At 42.8% G+C, this 18,605-nt stretch overlaps 1 protein-coding gene across 8 annotated transcripts in view; it reads left to right on the forward strand.

The window, feature by feature from the left end:
• CNTNAP2 (contactin associated protein 2) overlaps positions 1 to 9,406 on the forward strand; it is a 977,311-nt gene extending 967,905 nt beyond the window's left edge. For 5 of the 8 annotated variants that reach the window (XM_079931145.1, XM_079931141.1, XM_079931143.1 and 2 more), the window contains one exon: positions 3,933 to 9,406. In XM_079931145.1, the coding sequence (XP_079787271.1) occupies positions 3,933 to 4,132 (200 nt within the window). In that variant the 3' untranslated portion in view covers positions 4,133 to 9,406. The remainder of the gene's footprint in view (positions 1 to 3,932) is intronic. The other 3 variants (XR_013829659.1, XR_013829660.1, XR_013829661.1) reach the window with 3 other exon arrangements.
• Positions 9,407 to 18,605: the final 9,199 nt, after the last annotated feature.

Consider the following 18,605-nt stretch of genomic DNA (forward strand, 5'->3'; position numbering starts at 1 on the left):
GTCAAGACACAGAACATTTCCATCCACTGAAAGTTCTCTTGTGCCCCCTTTGTAATTCATCCTTCCCTCTTCCCCACTTGCTTTTGTCACATAGATTACTTTTGCCTCTTTTAGGGTTTCATATGAATGGAATCACATAGTATGTAATCTGTTGTACCTTCTGTCACTCAACATAACGTTTTTGTTTTTTTAATTAATTTATTTTTGGCTGCATTGGGTCTTCTTTGCTGCGTGTGGGCTTTCTCTAGCTGTGGCGAGCGGGGACCACTCTTCATTGTGGTGCGCGGGCTTCTCATTGCGGTGGCTTCTCTTGTGGAGCTCAGGCTCTAGGCGTGCGGGCTTCAGTAGCTGTGGCTTGCAGGCTCTAGAGCGCAGGCTTAGTAGTTGTGGCACACGGGCTAGTTGCTCCACGGCATGTGGGATCTTCCCAGGCCAGGGCTCAAACCCGTGTCCCCTGCATTGGCAGGCGGATTCTTAACCACTGCACCACCAGGGAAGTCCTGACATAACATTTTTGAGATCTATCCACATTGCTGTATGTACCAGTGGTCTGTTAATTTTTATTGCCAAGTTATATTCCATTGTATGAAGGTATTATAATTTGTTTTATCTACTCACCTGTTGACAGGTGTTTGGTTTGTTTCCAGATTTGGGCTATTTTGAAGATAAAGCTGCTATGAATATTCTTGTCCAAGTCTTGTGTGAACAAAAGTTTTTGTTTCTCTTTGGTAATCCCTAGGAGTGCAATTGCTGGATTATAGAAAGAAGATATTTAACTTTATAAGAAATTCCCATGTAGTTTTCCAAAATGGTTGAACCGTTTTACACTCCCATAAGCAATATTTGAGAGATCAAGTTGCTTCACAATCTTACCAACACTTGGTATTGTCATTCTTTTTCATTGTACCCATCTAGTAGATGCGTAATGGTAACTCATTGTGGTTTTAATGTGTAGTTATCTGATGACTAGTAATGTCAAGCATCTTCTCATGTGCTTATTGCCACTTGCAAATCTTTTGTGAAGTGTCTGTTTAAACCTTTCCCATCTTTTTTTTTCTTTTTTTTTTTTACATCTTTATTGGAGTATAATTGCTTTACAATGGTGTGTTAGTTTCTGCTTTATAACAAAGTGAATCAGTTATACATATACATATGTTCCCACATCTCTTCCCTCTTGCGTCTCCCTCCCTCCCACCCTCCCTATCCCACCCCTCTAGGTGGTCACAAAGCACCGAGCTGATCTCCCTGTGCTATGAGGCTGCTTCCCACTAGCTATCTACCTTATATTTGGTAGTGTATATATGTCTATGCCTCTCTCTCGCTTTGTCACGGCTTACCCTTCCCCCTCCCCATATCCTCAAGTCCATTCTCTAGTAGGTCTGTGTCTTTATTCCTGTCTTACCCCTAGGTTCTTCATGATATATTTTTTTTCTTAAATTCCATATATATGTGTTAGCATATGGTATTTATCTTTCTCTTTCTGACTTACTTCACTCTGTATGACAGACTCTAGGTCTACCCACCTCATTACAAATAGCTCAATTTCGTTTCTTTTTATCCCATCTTTTAATTAGACTTTTTTGACTTCCTGCTATTGAGTTGTAAGAGTTCTTCTTACATTCTGGATACAACTCCTTTCTCAGACATGTGTATTGTGAATATTTTCTCCTAGTCTGTGACTTGCCTTTTCATTTTCTTAGTGGTATTTTTTTGAAAAGCAGGAGATTTTAATTTTGATAAAGTCCAATTTTTCTAACCTTTTTATAGTTTGTGATTTTTTAATTCTTTCTAAAAAATCTGCCTACCCCAAGGTTGTGAAGATCTTCTCCTATGTTTTCTCCTAGAAGTTTTTTAGTTTTCATTTTTATTTTTCAGTCTATAATCACTTTGAGTTCACACCTATATATAGTATGAGTTAAAAGTCAAAGTTATTATTTGCCAAATGAATATCTAGTTATTCCAAGATGGCTTCTTGAAAAGTCTCTATTTTTTTCCAATTTAATTTCCATGGCACTTTTGTCAAAAATCAGTTGGCTGCATATGTGTATGTCTTTTTTCCGGGTTTTCTATTCCGTTTTGTTGATCTATGTCTTTCTTTGGCCAATACCATGCTTATTTTATTGTTGTATCTTTATAGTAAGTCTTGAAATAAGCAGTGTAACTGCTACAATCATTTCTCTTTTTTTTTTCAAAATCATTTTTACTCTTCTGAGTCCTTTGCACTGCCATATAAAATTCAGAATCAGCTTATACATTTCTACCAAAAAAAAGTTCGCTCTGATTTTCATTAGGATTGCATTAGATCTATAAATGAACATCTTAACAATATTGACCTTGAAGTATGGTATATTCATCCATTTATTCAGGTTTCCTTTAGTTTCTCTCAGCAAGGTTTTATGATTTTCAGTGTACAGTCTAGAACATCTGTGTTCAATTTGTTCTGTTATAAATGGCATTATTTTATTACTTTCATTTCCAAGTGTTTCTTGCTAATATGTAAAAATACAAATTTCACTTTGCTAAATTTATTGTTAGTTCTAACAACCTTTTTCTGTATATTCCTTAGAATTTTCTTCATAGACAATCCCATCACCTGAGAATAGTGTTCTTACTTCTTCCCAATCTGTACACTTTTTTATTTCTTTTTCTTGCTTTATTGCACTGTCTAGGGCTTTCAGTACAATCATGGATAAAGGTGTTGAGACCTGACAGTCTTGCCTTAGGGGGAATGTGTTTAATCTTTCACTATTAAATACAATATTAGCTGTAGATTTCTCAGAGATGCCCTTTATCGGGTTGAAAAGTGTCTTTCTCTTGATAGTTTCCTGACAGGCTTCATGATGAATGGGTATTGAAGTTTGTCGTATGCTTTTGTGCATCTGTTAAGATGATCATATGGTTTTTCTCCTTTATTTGTTTAATGTGGTAAATTACACTGCTTAATTTTTTAATATTAAATCAATCTTACATTCCTAGAATTAACACCACTTTGTCATAATATATTATTTTCTACCTATTGCTGGGTTCGATGCTAAAATTTTATTAAGAAGGTATATGGCTCCATCATTTTCTTTTCCTATAATGTGTTTGTCTGGTTGTAGTGTCAGTATAATGCTGGCCTCATAAAATGAGTTGAGTGGTATATCCTTCTCCTCTATTTCCAAACATATGTGTAGGATTGGTATTGCTTCCTTAGATCAAGTTTGTTAATAGTGTTTTTGAGGTCTTCTAAATTCTTACTGATTTTCTGTTTAATTGTTCTATCATTACTAAGAGAAGAATGTTGAAATCTCCAAATATAATTGTGATTTGGTCTAAATCTCCTTTCAGTTCTGTTAGTTTTTATGGTTGCTGTTGACTGAAAAAAAAATGCACAGCCTAGATGTTGAGAATTATGTCTTATTCAGTGGACAAAACTCAGGACTTAAGCTCAGAACACAGCATCTCAGATAACTCTGAGGGGCTGCTTCAAAGAGACAGGGGGGAGCCAGGATACGGAGGAGTTTTTGCAACAAAGACCAGGTAGTCGGAACATCGAAAGATTACTATTCATTAAAGAGAAACAGACATCTCAAGTTAAGGAATTTAGCGCTTTTCCATTTATGGGGAGATGCAAGAGTCTGGGCTCACTGAAATCATTCCTTCGACAGGCACCTCAGCTCTCTGGGGCCAGTATCCTGCCCTTTCTCACCCTGAGTTCCCTCAGGGCTCCCCACCTGGGGCAGCTCTAGTGGCTGACTGCTGCAACATCCTTTGTTTACTGGTATGGCAGGCAGCGTTGTTAGCCCACATGGTTGTTGTTGTCGTTTTGGGGTTCTGTGTCTCGAATGGGAGAGGGCAGCACTTGAGGGAACGATGGTGAAGCAGGGGAAAAGTGTTGGCGTGATATACAGGATTTGGTTAACCTCTAGTCCCTCTGCTGTCTCCACCAGGGGTCATTGCCGTGGTAATCTTCACCATCCTCTGCACCTTGGTCTTCCTTATCCGGTACATGTTCCGTCACAAGGGCACCTACCACACCAACGAGGCCAAGGGAGCAGAGTCGGCAGAGAGCGCGGACGCCGCCATCATGAGCAACGACCCCAACTTCACAGAGACCATTGACGAAAGCAAAAAGGAATGGCTCATTTGAGGGGCGGCTCTTTGGTGATGCGATGAGGGCAGGGGGAGTGACTGGGGAGGAGGGCAAGGGACAGAAGCACCCTACTTCGTACTCCTGAGCACATCCTACAAATATTAGCACAAGTTGGGGGAGGCAAGCGACAGAAAACTCCTGAGACTGACGGCCACAAGAAATACTTTCTGATATTTCTTTATAGCTGAGTTTCCCCTTCTGTATCAAAACAAAATAATACAAAAAATGCTTTTAGAGTTTAAGCAGTGGTTGAAACTTGTAGGTACTACCTGTCTTATTTTGTGTGTGTTTAGAGGTGTTCTAAAAACCCATGGTAACAGGGCAAGCTTCCTACATTTTTCAGAGCCCTTAGAATGGGGATATTTTTTCTTGAGAAAAGCTGATGCGCAGTATACATGACTTCCAGCGTTTTCTTCCTTTTACATAGAGTCAGCCTCTAACGGGCTACTGTAGTAACTAGTTCGTGTTCACGTAATATTTCTTTCGGTGTCCTGTGAATTGGAAAAGGAGAGATGGGGCAGAGAGAACCTATGATTTGACAGTTCTCAAAGAGACCTCAGTCTGTGCAACTCTCTGAGAGTTCCCACCAGAAACAGCTGGAGGAAGAGGGGGTGTGGCCCCTCTTGTGTGACAACGTGATCAGTACAACCGAGAGCAGCTTTCGGAACCGAGGAAGCAGTTTCCTGTTGGGATCGTTGGTTTTATATTTCATCAGAGTCTGCAAGATAATACTGTTCCACGTCTGCAGTCTTAGCCCCATCCAGTGTCTGTAACTATCAGCTACAATACCTGGTGACCAGCTGTTACAAAAAAATTTTCCCTCTGCTTTACCTACAACATATTGGGTTAGCTTGTATGTGTGTGTAAGCACCTCAGTGGGGAATTAGAGCCAGATGTTAAGACTTGTCTGCTCTGTTTCTTTTATAGTTGGTAGCAAGAGTACGGATACTTCCTAGTAAATGCATAAATTATGTTGGTCTTCTTATTTTGCTTTAAATCTCTAGTCTTTAAGCCCCGGGACAAGATCCTAGCAGACAGTGTCCTCTGAATGGATGAACCAAAATAAAGCCAAGTTGTGACTGCTAGTTTTGTTATTGCTGTTACTCTGGAATCATGTGGAAAACGCTGCCGTATTTTAACTCATCTACTTCCATGTATTGTTCCATCCTAAACAGACACACTGCCATGATTCAGGGGCCTTCTTTGGCAGATACATTTGAATCTCAGGTTCATCACAACCTGGTAACTGATTATTGCCTGTCAGAGAATGGACATGTCTGGTCAAGCAGACCTCAGTTTAATCAGGAACCTTCATCAACTAATTCCAGCAAGTAACTATTTATTTAAAAATAATCGACTGTGTGTGTAGGCAGGTGGGACAGTGCTCCTACTGGAGGATCCAAAACATAATTTCATTTATTTATTTTAAAAGAAGGTGACACAAAAGTTATTTCTAGAATGACTACCATTTATGAACCTTATAGTTCAGGCTGTTATACTTAATAAGTACCTCAAAAATTTTTTTTAGACTCCAGCATTTTGAGGAATTAAATAGCCCTTTTTTCTTTCTCCCCCTGGAAGGAGGTGAGATGAGGGTGAACAGGTACTGATGTTATTGTTCTGTTGGAAATTCTAGTTCATTTGGATTATATTTTCAGGGTACTCGGGATGCCTGACTTATTGGAGGACCTCAGTTTCTTGAGTGATGGAAAATGTTATCCAGAGCTGCACATGGCACCAGTGCCTGACAAAAGGAGACAGTGGACCAGTTAATTCACATTCAAGTGAAGGTCATAAAACAAAAGAGAAGCCTAGCGCCCCTTTACAGTTGCTGACCTCGGGCACTGTCATAACCACCCTTTATTTAAAAAGGTCTTGATCATCCTTCCATAAAATGCATTTACCATGAAAAGCATTTATTAATGACCAAATATTAGAACAACATAACATTTACAAATGACATATTGAAGATAAAGGTTATTTATTTGACCAAGATGACTACCATTAAGGGATTCATTTATATATTTTCAAAATGAAAGAGCAAATTTTAAACATTATGTTTAAAAATGTTTCTGATTTCTTAATACCTGTTTGATAGGTATTACTTTTGCACTTAACAAATAGCACCAGGTGGAAATTTATTATTTATTGCATTTGCCATGAGAGCTTTATTCTTTATACATTGTCTGAGCACTTTCCCTTTCTTTCCAAAATGATTAAGAAATTAAAACAGTCAAACATAGCCCCTTATACTGAAATGTTCTCACCCTTTCTCTTCTCTGTCTTCTTTTCTTTTTCCTGCCATAAAAAGTGAAAAATAAAACCTAACACTTCTCCCCAGATTTTCAAGCCTAGGGCACCGGGGTGACCGCGGGGACCCGTGTTTCTCCCACCTCAGCATCGTTTGAGATTTACAGACGCATGACACGGCCTCTGCCCTGAAGGTGGTTACAGCCCAGCCAACGGACAGGACACAGAAAAAGTGGATGAGGTATTAGTAATGAAGTAAAGGGCCGAATACGTGCTGGACATCTTCTCTTTGGGACTGCAGTCTTCACCCAAGTTCCTAAAGTTATTTGTGAAGGCCACATACAGTACCTTCTTAAATGCTAAATAATTTTGTTTTATGTGCAGAAAAGAAGACAGCTCTTTTTTCCAGCTCCCCAGGCAGCCATGACATTATGACCCAAGCTCAGGGCCCAGTCCTGCTTTGTCGGTCATATCCTGCAAAAGCCTGGTGGTGTCTTATAACCCGATACCTTACCAATCAAGGACAAAGAGGCTAGTGGTAGTCCCTTTAAATAATAAAAGAATCAGATCAAAAACAAAAAGTTTTCTTTAAATAAGAGGTGGTTTTCAAGTTGCAGGAGAAGCTGACAATTGATTTCGGGTTGTTTGTGCAGGAAACATCCTCCGTGTATAAAGCAAGCATCTCTGTTTTGAGTTGCTAGGATTGGGGTCTTCAAATGAATGCAAAATCAGTCCCCATCTGCGCTCTCAATGTACTCCCTTGAGCTCAAGGATGCTAGCTCAGGAGGTAAGAGGTTATATTCTTAAGTTCTTCTCTGGCCCTTCATAGTATATAAGACAACATTTCCCTTGTGGCTTTCAAACATCTGCTCAAAAAAGAAAAGAAAAAAAAAAGGTGTGAGAGAGAGACCTGTTGTGTGGGAGATTTTATTGAGGATCTGGGGATAAGAGTTTGAGAGCCTTTATTGGAAAATTTCCTGTTGCTCCGTGTTTGACAAATCAGCATCCTTTACTAAGGGGAGCAGGATTTCAGAGGCACAGGAAAGAGAGTTGGCGTGAGCCCGAGAGTGGATCTTAACGTTGTCGTTGAACATCTGTGGGGCAGCCACCAGATGGCACTGAGAGCTGGGCACAAAGACACAGACCATAGAAAGCTCCAAAGGAAGAGCTAACAGCTACCGTTAGGAAAATGCAGTGTCAGTGTAGCGTCGGGATGAAACTATCAGTTCCTTCTATAACAGGATCTGTACTTTTCTGTTCTTCCACACGTTCTTTTTCGCCCTGTCCTTTCTCTTTTGGTGTAAACGTTTTCATGGTCCCTTGATGTCTCACACCTCCAAACTAATGATTAGCACCTGATTGGAACCTCTTAATATTTTTTTTTCCTTTTCACCATCCTGCCAAGCAGTTTTCAAAAAGAAAGGCAACAATTAGTAAATTGAATTCCGATGAGCCAGCCAAAAATAGGTCTAACTTGCTAGTCCCACCTCATCCTGAAATAGATGAGAAACAAATAGTGTTTCTAAGTGATCTGGGCTAAAACACGATAGGTGCCGTTTCTAAAATGATGTTTTGGTGAGAAGTGATCCCTAGAGCTGACCCTTTCTCTCTCCCTGACGTGCTCTGTAACCTTGGCCAGCTCGCTGAACGTCTGTTCCTTTTCGCCCTGTGTGTCAGGCAGAGCTGTTTTATCCACTTCCTGAGACAATGGTGAGGTGCCGTGGATTCTTGACTGTGGACACTTTGAAACCCAAATACAAAGGCCAAAGTCAGTGGACCTACGGGAAGACTTAGTTTCCAGCTCGTGCTTGTAAGTCACATCCAAAGAAACCACGCGTCCATGTCCAGGAGTGTAGAGACGTGAAGCAGTGCTGTACAATTACTAGATTATAAGTCAGGTAGACTGCCAGGGAGCTAATCCGTCAGCACTGGGAGACGCAACACGGCCAAAGGCCAGAGAAATCAAAACGCCACATGTATAAAACCCTAAGTTCCCACCTGGGTGTGACTTGTCGCTTACACACGCCCCAGCGTGATTATAAATAAGACAACATTGAGAAGCAAATGCGCCTGTTTCACGTAGCCCCATGGCCCTGCGCCTACACTACACACACCCTGCATGATGACGTTGGAAACTTTAAGTTTATTTCACAGCAGTAGTTTTTGGGTACAAGTGGTTCGTGAAACTCATTGTCCATGAAACAGGGAAGCCGTGTTGAAAAGTTGGTTATCTCCCATGGAGCAAAGACTAGCAAAAGGTAATAGAGATACCTGGGCACACGGGTATTAATACCCAGCAGGCACTTACGAGTTTATTTTCCAGATGAAAATGTGCTTTAAGAGCAGGTCTACTTAGAGGGGCTGCACCACTTTCCGAGTCTCAATTTTTTTTCAGCAACTGCTGGACCCTGAGATGGTCATGGAAACGTGGAGACGCCTCCCATCTGGTAGGCCAAGGAACAGTTCTCAGTGTCACTGATTCTACTTTTTGTCTTGTCAGGTTTCTTTTTGTTTGTTTGTTTTTTCAGTGAGCATGGTGAACTGCAGAGGTTAGGGTTGTGAAAAGGTGGGCTAATATTCTTTCTGTAAAGTCAATTAGGCTTCCATCCCTGTGAAATAACACGAAATTTTGCTCTCTGAAAGCAACAGCATGTAAACTAGAATGAAAGAAGGAAATCATGTATGTATGCCTACTATTCTTTGTGAATGTCTTTCATTTAACTAAAATTATATTAGAAACTGGATTGATAAATAAAAAAGTCCAAAATAGTTTTAATTATCCTAAAAGCGATTCTTTGTGTTTTGTTCCACCTGATTCTCTTAGAAGCTATTTTCAACCTTCAGCAAAGAAAGTTTCAGGCACTGAAGTGCACATCTCTTTGGAATATAATCTTTCCGAAAGCTGTGGCGAACTGGTCGCTCCGCAAAGACAGGTCTCGTATGAGTGCATCCATCGTTAACCTCCATTTGCCGCAAGCTCCTCCCTGCACCCCATTTTTCTTTAAGTGGCTTAATGGATATTGGCTTCAGGTTTTGGATTAGTTTACACACAGCTTGGTAAATTATGGTTGGAGCTCCATGATGTCCAGAGTATATTCTGAGCCCAATTTGGGATGAGGGAGTAACGCTGGGTAATGGACAAATAGATCCAGGCCAGTGAACTAGGTAACAGGAATTTACAACGTGTCTGGAGATGCAGATCTTTCTAAATGCACTCCTGTGCATTAAGGGCTGCAGTTCTTAGTTCTTAGTCCCATTTTCTAGTCTTCAGTTACCATTGGGAAGCCATTTCCTGCTAATCAACTTTCAGTGAAGCATTGAAATGTACTCCAAATAAGTGTGAATTCCAGTGAAAAGCCCAACCTCTCTGTGCTTCAGCGATTCCCAAAGCCAATCAATAGAAATAACTCTGGGGCTTCCCTGGTGGTGCAGTGTTTGAGAGTCCGCCTGCCGATGCAGGGGACACGTGTTCGTGCCCCGGTCTGGGAAGATCCCACATGCCACGGAGCGGCTGGGCCCTTGAGCCATGGCTGCTGAGCCTGCGCGTCCGGAGCCCGTGCTCCCCAACGGGAGAGGCCACAACAGTGAGAGGCCCGCATACCGCAAAAAAAAAAAAAAGAAATAACTCTGAAGTCTGTTTAGAAGGCGTTGTGCCCTGAGGTTCTTTGTCGGGATTCTGCTTTGCAAGTGTGATCCAACAGGTGTGGGGAGAATGTCAGAAAGTCCCCCGAGAAAAGAAAATCAGCGCTTGTAAAAGTTCATAACAAACGAATTTTCAAAGGATGAGCCGGCCAGTTCAGGAGTTACCGTCTGCAGCAAAAGCATCTGAGCACCACGTGCTTCCTCCCCTTCCCAGTCTCCCTGCCGTCAGCCATGTGGACACCAAGATCAGTAAGCTCCAGGAAGACAGCGATTTTATTCTGCAGAAGCAGCATCTTTTCAATGAATGGGGAGTAGAGAAGCAGAGAAGGGGTCGGAGGGGGAACAGCGGGGGGAGAGGTACGTTGAAGAAAACATCCAATTTTACTCTTTGTTGGTGATGACATGGCTGGATGGACTTACCAGCCAGAAGACAGAAAAGAGGAAACAATGGTGTTATTATTTTCTGAAAAAGCGTTCATGTCCTCCCCAAAGAACCTATGTTTGAAAGCTAACTCTTGAGAGCAAGTATGATATGAGTCATCATTAACATATGCACATCTTGCCCTGGTCACTCTGAAGCCCATGAATTCAGAGAAACCTGGGCTAAATAATCCCTTCCCTGGAAGATTCCTTTCTACCAGCAACCGTTCCCCTCCCACAAACACGCCAACACGCCTGCAAAGGACCGCAGCTCAAAGCAGTTTGCCAGGAAGAGAATGCAAGGTTGGTTTTCCGGGTTTTTTCCCTCTGCATTTGCATTACCATTCCATTCGTCTTAATTCATCCTCTGGGTACAGGGTGAGTAACATCTCTTGGCACAGATAAATAAACACATATGCGAAGTCTTCACCAAAGGAATGAAGCCGACATTTTTTTAAGTCCCTGGAACCAAAGCATGAGAAAGTTAGTCATTTCTTCTAAATATAGAAATCCAAGTTATAAAATGTAAATTAAGATGTGGCAGAGATGAAAAAGGCCAAGATGATGAAAATGAACTTATTTTGTTGGAAAGTTGGAAGATGAAATTCTTAGGTCTAGGAAGGCAATAGCTAAAATGGAACATAAGGGCAAACTTCTCAGTCGTGAAAGATATAAAAAGGCTAAATAAGAGCTTACTCCCTAAGATCTAGTACAGCAGGACTAGGTGGAAACCGAAGCCAGGAGTGAACTCTTGAAGGGTTTGTAGTAGCCAGGAGTTGTCAGCGTCTGAAGTATCTGTCAAGTCGTTATTTAAAACAAGGTGGAACACACTCAGAATGCTGTATAGCCGTGGGAAGTCACCAACTAGATACATACACAGCAATCTTAAAATCATGTATCTTAAAAATATAGTACAGAGTGAAAAGGTAAGAAACAAAATTAGATTCATAAAGCAATGGAATTTATTAACATTAAAAACGTACAGAGCAACAAAACATTTGCAAGGATCCATGAATAATTAAGGATATGCATATGTACTTACATCCTTCTATAAAATATATGTTACATGCGAAGCAAAATATGATAGTCGTTACCTGTGGAATGGTAATGAAGGAAATGGGAGTGAGGATGGGGTGAAAATAAATAAAACAAGAGACACCTTGCATGGATGAATGATGATAAAAAACCCTATTCTGTAGATTATCATCGGCTTGACTCTCAGCCCCGTGGAGCCTGGGTGGGGAGAGAGAGGGGCCGGGAGGGCAAGCATCCCGTCGCAGGGCAGCACAGTTAAATCTCGACTGCAAAGGGCTGACCCATGAATGGACGTCAGGAAACATAACCGCTAATTCAATCAATCGATAAATATTAGTGGATGAACAAAGGCAATGAGAAAGGGGAGCGACAGCAGAGCATTTCTGTTCTTTTAAATGCAATTACTTTCCTTGTATTGCGGAACTGAAGGAAACTCAGGGATAAAGGGTCTGCCCTCCGGTTCTGCAGATGAACAGACACCAACCGCTTTGCAAGGACGTGAATGGAAGATGCCGCCTCGCTGCCCCGCGTGCGCTTTCCGAGAAGGCGCCCAACCTGGACCTACCTGCGGATGACTCCTCCCCCAGCCTGACTTCTCCTTCTTGGACAGAATAAGGTCTGTACTCGTGTCGAGCGGAACCAGAACAGCACTTCTGCTGGTCAAGTGCTAGTTCTGAAGCTGGGCCAATGGGCAGGTGTCCCTATTCTGTACTCACTGTAAAGAAAACATTCCTGGTTAAATCCCAGATCTTGCTAGAAGCACACCCGGGGCTTTGTCAAAAATACAACAAGATTCTATAATATATTTCTGGGTGATCATGTTATAACTCCTCTAAATTAAATTTACAGAGTCCATTCGCTTTGATTCCAAGCAGTAACCATGGTGTTCCCTTTAAATCATTACAAGCGCAGGGGATATATTGAGTACTGCCAGGCATGTCATTACAAATCTCAGCTTAAGCACTGCAGAAGTGAACTCTAAAGTTTAATTGGTGCTCCCAGCTGGTGTTATAAAATACAAGTCCGGGACACATGCGAAAGAAAAATGACTTAATATGAATCATCTTAACATGAAACCAGAAATAGAGTAAAGCAGGTATTAGCTGAATTGATTCTGAATCAGAATGACTTGCCTTGACACCTGTACTGTATTATGTGATTGATTTGGGGGGAAATATTTATTCTTCTCAAGAAGACAGCTGTTTTCAGGGACAATTGAGGAGAAGGAACGAATAGCAGACATTGGGTCGTTTGACAAGATTACTTGGAAGTATATGGATTGCTGCGCTGGCCGCGTCCAGACATAATCACTAGCAGAACTCCATGGGACGAGTCCCCTTAACAAAACCAACTGTCGTCTATGACGTCAGCTCTGCAAAGGTGGGGCGGGGAGTCACAGGGACATCACAGCATCACAGCTACGCTTTGGGGCCACTGCCCTCACATATGAGTTCAAGCTTTTTAAAATTTAGTCTTATTTCCTGTTTCTACCACCTTTAGGGTAACCATTTTGATTCATGCCCTCGGGAGAGGGCATTTGCCAAGGGCTCAGGTCTTCAAGCCCTGCACCCGACTGGGTTGCATCAGAGTCCCACAGAGAAGCTTTAGCCTGACCGTTGTGGTCCTGTGCCTTCTCTCCGCCTCCCTCCTTCATCCGCATGAACCATAACGTCAGGGCCCAGGGGAGGTCCCCACCCTGTGTCCCAGCCTCCCGCACGTGAGCGCTCGCTCTTCCTTGAATACTGATCCGGGGCCAGGACTAGCCCTGCATCTACTACAGAGGATATCACCTGGAAAGGAATTTCCAGGCACTACTCCCCACACGGCCATCGGACGTCGCGGTGTACAGCCCTCAGCCAAGTGATAGCTGTGTAACTGTGAATCTGGATGATTAAATGCGTGGAAAGGTCCCTGGTTACAGCATAGCAGCTTCATACCTGACACGACACAGTGTGTCACGCATATGTACATTTTGCCCTCGTTTTCTGGGTAGAAAGCTGTCAAGCAGAGTAGGAAAAGACAATGGATTTCTGAGGGGGTTGAAGCGGTAAGCGTCACATGGCGGGTGTGAATTCCCCTGGGGAACGGCCCCACCCTGAGAAGAGAAAGGCTGTGGGAGACTCTATGGCGTCAGACTAAATTGCATCGAGGTGGGACCACCACTCCTCTCACCCTAGAATGGGGGACCCAACATTTCGGGTCAAAACATCTATTCTAACTGCACTCAGGTCATTAGTACACAAGGGTGACCACATGCACGGTGGTCACGAGACAAAAAAGGGGCTTTTGGAGAGACGGATGCTGGCCTAGGCCCTGTGGGACAAGCTGAACTCACTTTTAATGAGGAGTAGCAGTCAGTGGAAAAAAATATATTCACTAGAATAAGCAGATTCAAGGGAATTCTCTTCCAGGAGGCAGGCAGGTGATGAAGGTTAGCATGAAAGATAAGGAAGCTTTGGTGAAGTGGGTGGGCTAAACTCAGCAAATAACGTGCGATACTGTGAGATCCCAGTGCTGGGAAAGGACTTGTTCCCCAGCGAGGTCTCTTGACTGTTTTACTTCCAACAGGATGAAGTAGCCATGGGGCAATGACCCTCCATTCTAGACGCTGAGAATCAAGGGCACATCCATGGGACTCCTGTGGACCTCCAGACCCACAGAAACCCTCTGGTAATTTACATCAGTGCACTGTGACTGCCCTCTCCCCAGGAACGGATCAGAATAAGATGTATTCTTCAACACAGTTAGCAGGGATCAGAACTGTTCTGAACACCGCCCACGTCCTCACCAGAGGAGGGAGGTGGGCCCTGCTACATACCAGCACACAGTGGAAACCAGTCTGAGTACAAGCCTGCGGGCTGAGACAGGGTGTCTGGCTGTGTCCCCAGCTGACCTGGAACCCGGAAATAACTGAACCCTGGCCTGTCATCATGATGCCTCTCTAATAATATCTGACAAATGGGTGTGTTAGTTTCCTACAGCTGCCTCAACAAATTACTACAAACCTGGATGTCTTTAAACAACAGGAATGTATTCTTTCACAGTTCTGAAGGCAAGAAGTTTGAAGTGTTGGCAGGGCCACGCCCTCTCTCTAAAGGCTCTAGGGAAGAACCTGCCTTCCTGTTCAAGCTTCTGGTGGTCCCAGGCTGTCCTTGACTTGCCCCTGCATCTCTCTAATCTCTGCCTCGCTGGTCTTCACGTGGCCCTCTTCTCTGACCGTGTCTCCTCTCTTCTTATGAGGACATCGGTCATATTGGATGGGGGCCTCTCTACGCCAGTATGACGTCACCTTACCTAATTCATGCACAATGACCCTATTTCCAAATCAGGTCATGTTCACAGGTACCAGGAGTTAGAACTTCAATATATCTCTCTAGGGGACACAATTCAGCCCATAACAATGCACAAGGGCCAGTTCTGTTGGGAAGGCATAGCAAACACCCCTGTATTCGTTCTGTCATGAAGTTGAATTGTGCCATGACCATAATATGTGTGATCTGGTATAACACTGGCGTTGTTGCTGAGATTCAACTACCTTAGGTAGATAAGTTTTATGATAATACTAATAATGGTAATCAAATATATTGGGAGCCTGAGTTAAAACCTCCTTGGGATGCAATACTGATGGAGAATTACTGACCTGAGGAAGAACTGGATTTTGCGAGCCATCAGCTAATTTCTATGCTCAGTAGTTCTGCACAGTTTATCATAAGGTACAATTAGCTGTAGGTGAAGGGAGAAATTGAGGAATCAAATTAATACAGAATTATAAAAATGTGTGTAATGGCTTTATAGAATGGACTAGTTGTTTATTTAAATCTTTTCCTACACCACAGTGGCTTCTCCAAATATTAGGCATGTTCATACGGATGCTGTTGCTGTGTCTGTTATATAAACACTCTACTAAATGTAGACGCTTGGACAAACGTGGTCATTTTTGGAAAAGGGCTAGGGGCTGGCCTGTGCAGGGAAGGATTAACCTTGACCAAAGATAGGTTTGGTCCTTTGTGTTGAGTTCTTGGGAGGTAACTTCGAAGCTCTTGGAATATCCTGACTGATGAGTGCCTTTCTTGACCTGCGAGCCTTGGGCCAGATAGTCTGTTCTAACAGTGAGATTCATGGGTGGGGGCTTTGGGTCACTTGGCATCGGCTTGAGCTTTGAAGGAGCTAGAGACTAAGGTCAGCCATAGGGGTGGTCAGGCATGTCTGTGTGACCAGCCCCAGTAAAAACTCTACACACCAAAGCTCAGGTGAACTTCCCTGATTGGCAATATTCCATATTTAATATCACACATTGTGGCTGGGAGAAATATGCACTGTCCTCCCAGCTCCACTGGGAGGGGACAGCTAGAAGCTTTCAGCTGGTCTCCACTGAGCACTGTGCTATGAGCCCTTTCCCGTTACTGATTTCAATCTATGTCCTTCTCCTGTTTTAAACTGTAACCATGAGTATAACAGCTTTGCTGAGTTCTGTGAGTCCTTCTAGTGAATTATTGAACCTGAGGTTGGTCTTGGGAGCCTCCCCAAATCAAATCCTACATACTCCTTCTCAACCAGTGTTTTTTCACTTAACAATGGAACAGTTATATTTCACTTTACTAAATGAGTTCCATCATTTTAATGGCTGCATGATATTCCAGTATATGGCTATAGCCAAACTTACTATCTGTTTTACTATTTTACTTTACCTCTGTTATTGGACATTTAGATAGTAGATCTGAATTTTTCCCTATGAAAATATTGCCGCAAAGAACACACAGAAATAGATTCTTCTGTTTATCCATCATTCCTTTATGATAAATTCCTAGAGGTGGGATTCTCCATCAGCTGGAGAATTCATTCACATTGCCAGAGGGGTCCTGCCAAAGATTTTACCAGGTTACACTCCTAACACTTTCATCAGCTCCAAGCATCCGCATTTTTCCATTGCCAAATTAAGAGATGGAAAGTATTATCTGAATATTAATCTAATTTGATTTAATTTGCATTTTATTGACTGCTCACAGGGTGAATAGCTTTTCAGATTTTTTTATTAGTCCTTTGAGAACTCTCTGTGGAATATGATCATTTATGAGGCTCTTGATAATTTTGTTTTCAGTTTGCACCGATTCACACTCCATAAGCAGTCTTTGGGGATGCCTGATTTCAGAAACGGTGCGTATCAGTGTGAGGTGCACCCACAAGGGATGATCCAGCAGGAAGGACGCTTGGGCTGGGTACGTTTGAATAGTAGGGCATTTTCATCAGGGAAACACACATGCGATGAGAGTGGGATGTGTTTTAGAATAAAGCATCTGGTGGAGGCAGAGGGCAGTTAGCTGGGACTGAATGGGAAAAGGTAGAGATGAGCAAAGGGGCCTCAGGGTGGAGGGACTTGAATTAAAGACTGCTAATCCTGTGGTCAGCAAGAAGCCGTGACAGATTCTTAAGCAAGGGAGTGATTTACAACTACTGTTAACTTTCTCGCCTGATCAAAGATTTGAATTCCCAACACCCACGGTGTTGTTAAAAAGTCTGTTTTAATTTTCAAATTAATCTTCTGACCACCCGATCTCTCAAGTCGTCGTCTGTTCACCTCTGCTCCTCAAACACACATCCATTTCCCAGAACCTACAGCTCAACACCACCACCACCACCGTGGGCACAGCACACACGCACACACACTCACACACATGCACGTACACACACACACACCCCCCAAGCCCACGCCCTCTGCCACTCAGTGGTTGCTTGAATGCCCTTGTTCCACCTCTTCACCTGATAAATCCCTACCAAATCCTTGGGACCACAGCTCTTTGTTCATTTCCTTAGAATCTCGATGACCAAGCTGGACTATAAGGTGTCTGTTTCCTTATCAGTCTACCTGCTGACCAAAGATGAAAGCCAGTTCTCTTTTGTGGTTGTCATGGTCATCAGCAGCTAACCTTACCCTCCAAGCCTTGAGTGGTCTATTTTAAGGATCTCCAGGCAACCTCTCCCACCTGAGAATTTCTCCCACACACATTTGCCTAGAAGCCAGAAATACCCTTTCTGAGTCTCAGAGGGTTTTCATTCCTCCAGCTTCTCCTAAGAAATTGAAAATGCCCTTACCTGCAAATGTCTCATCAGCCAGTATTTTGATTATCGGCTACTGTCTGAGTAGGATAGGCAATGGCCCTGATTCACCACAATGCAGATGAGTAGAGCTGGGGGCCATGAAGGCTAAGGGACTCCTCAAGAGGAAGAGGACGCGTCAACTAGAACTTGACCTGCACCACTGCTTCCCAGGCGGCAGACTCTGGAGGGAGAGAAAAGGAGGCAACCACTGGCATCAAAATTCCATTTGGAAAATCGTTGCAGAAGTGGCTCGATAGTGAGCCTTGGTTCCTGGGTTTCAATTCTCTGTACTTCATGTTAAAACTTCTCCACCCTCTTTACACTAACCAGGATCAGGAAAAGAGAGGAAATGACATCCTTTGGAAAGTTACTTGGGAGAAGATCTCAAGAGGTATTTATTCACAATATCAGGCATCCCAGTGAATCTATTGGACCATTTTTTAAATAACTTCTTTAATAATATCTTGAATAAAACTCAGTTCTTAATTTACTCCCATCCTCTCTTTTACTGCCGCCTCTTTGTTCTTTCTGCATGAACTCTTGCAGCGTCTCAGAGGCCAGACGGAGCAGCACATAGGACTCAGGTGAAGGATGCCTTCCTTCCATAGATGCTCATAACCGGCCCCTCCGACCCCGTGGTATTGCCTGTCTCACGATTCTTTGTGTGGCTTCAGGTATTGCTCTGTAATGCAAATTCCCTGTTATCCTCATGAAAACACATGCACAGTCAGTTTAATCTATTAACCACGCTTGTCAGAAGCAGGTGAGCCTTTTTGCAGCTCTCCCTGGGTTACAGGGAAAGATAGAAACATGAAAAATGCGCTTGTCATCATATTTGCTTGGACTCCGATTCACGTCTATCCTGAAAAGCTGGAAGAATAAACTGTGAACAGCAACCACAGTCGAAAAACCAATATTGTGGCAACAGCAGAGATCTAGCGTTCTACTTTTTCTTCCTAAGACCTCTGGGGGGTGGGGTGGGACTGAAGCTGCTGAGAAATGGGATCGCAGGTGGGGTAAATTAAGT

Source organism: Stenella coeruleoalba, assembly GCF_951394435.1.
Source record: "Stenella coeruleoalba genome assembly, chromosome: 9".
Lineage (NCBI taxonomy): Eukaryota > Metazoa > Chordata > Mammalia > Artiodactyla > Delphinidae > Stenella > Stenella coeruleoalba.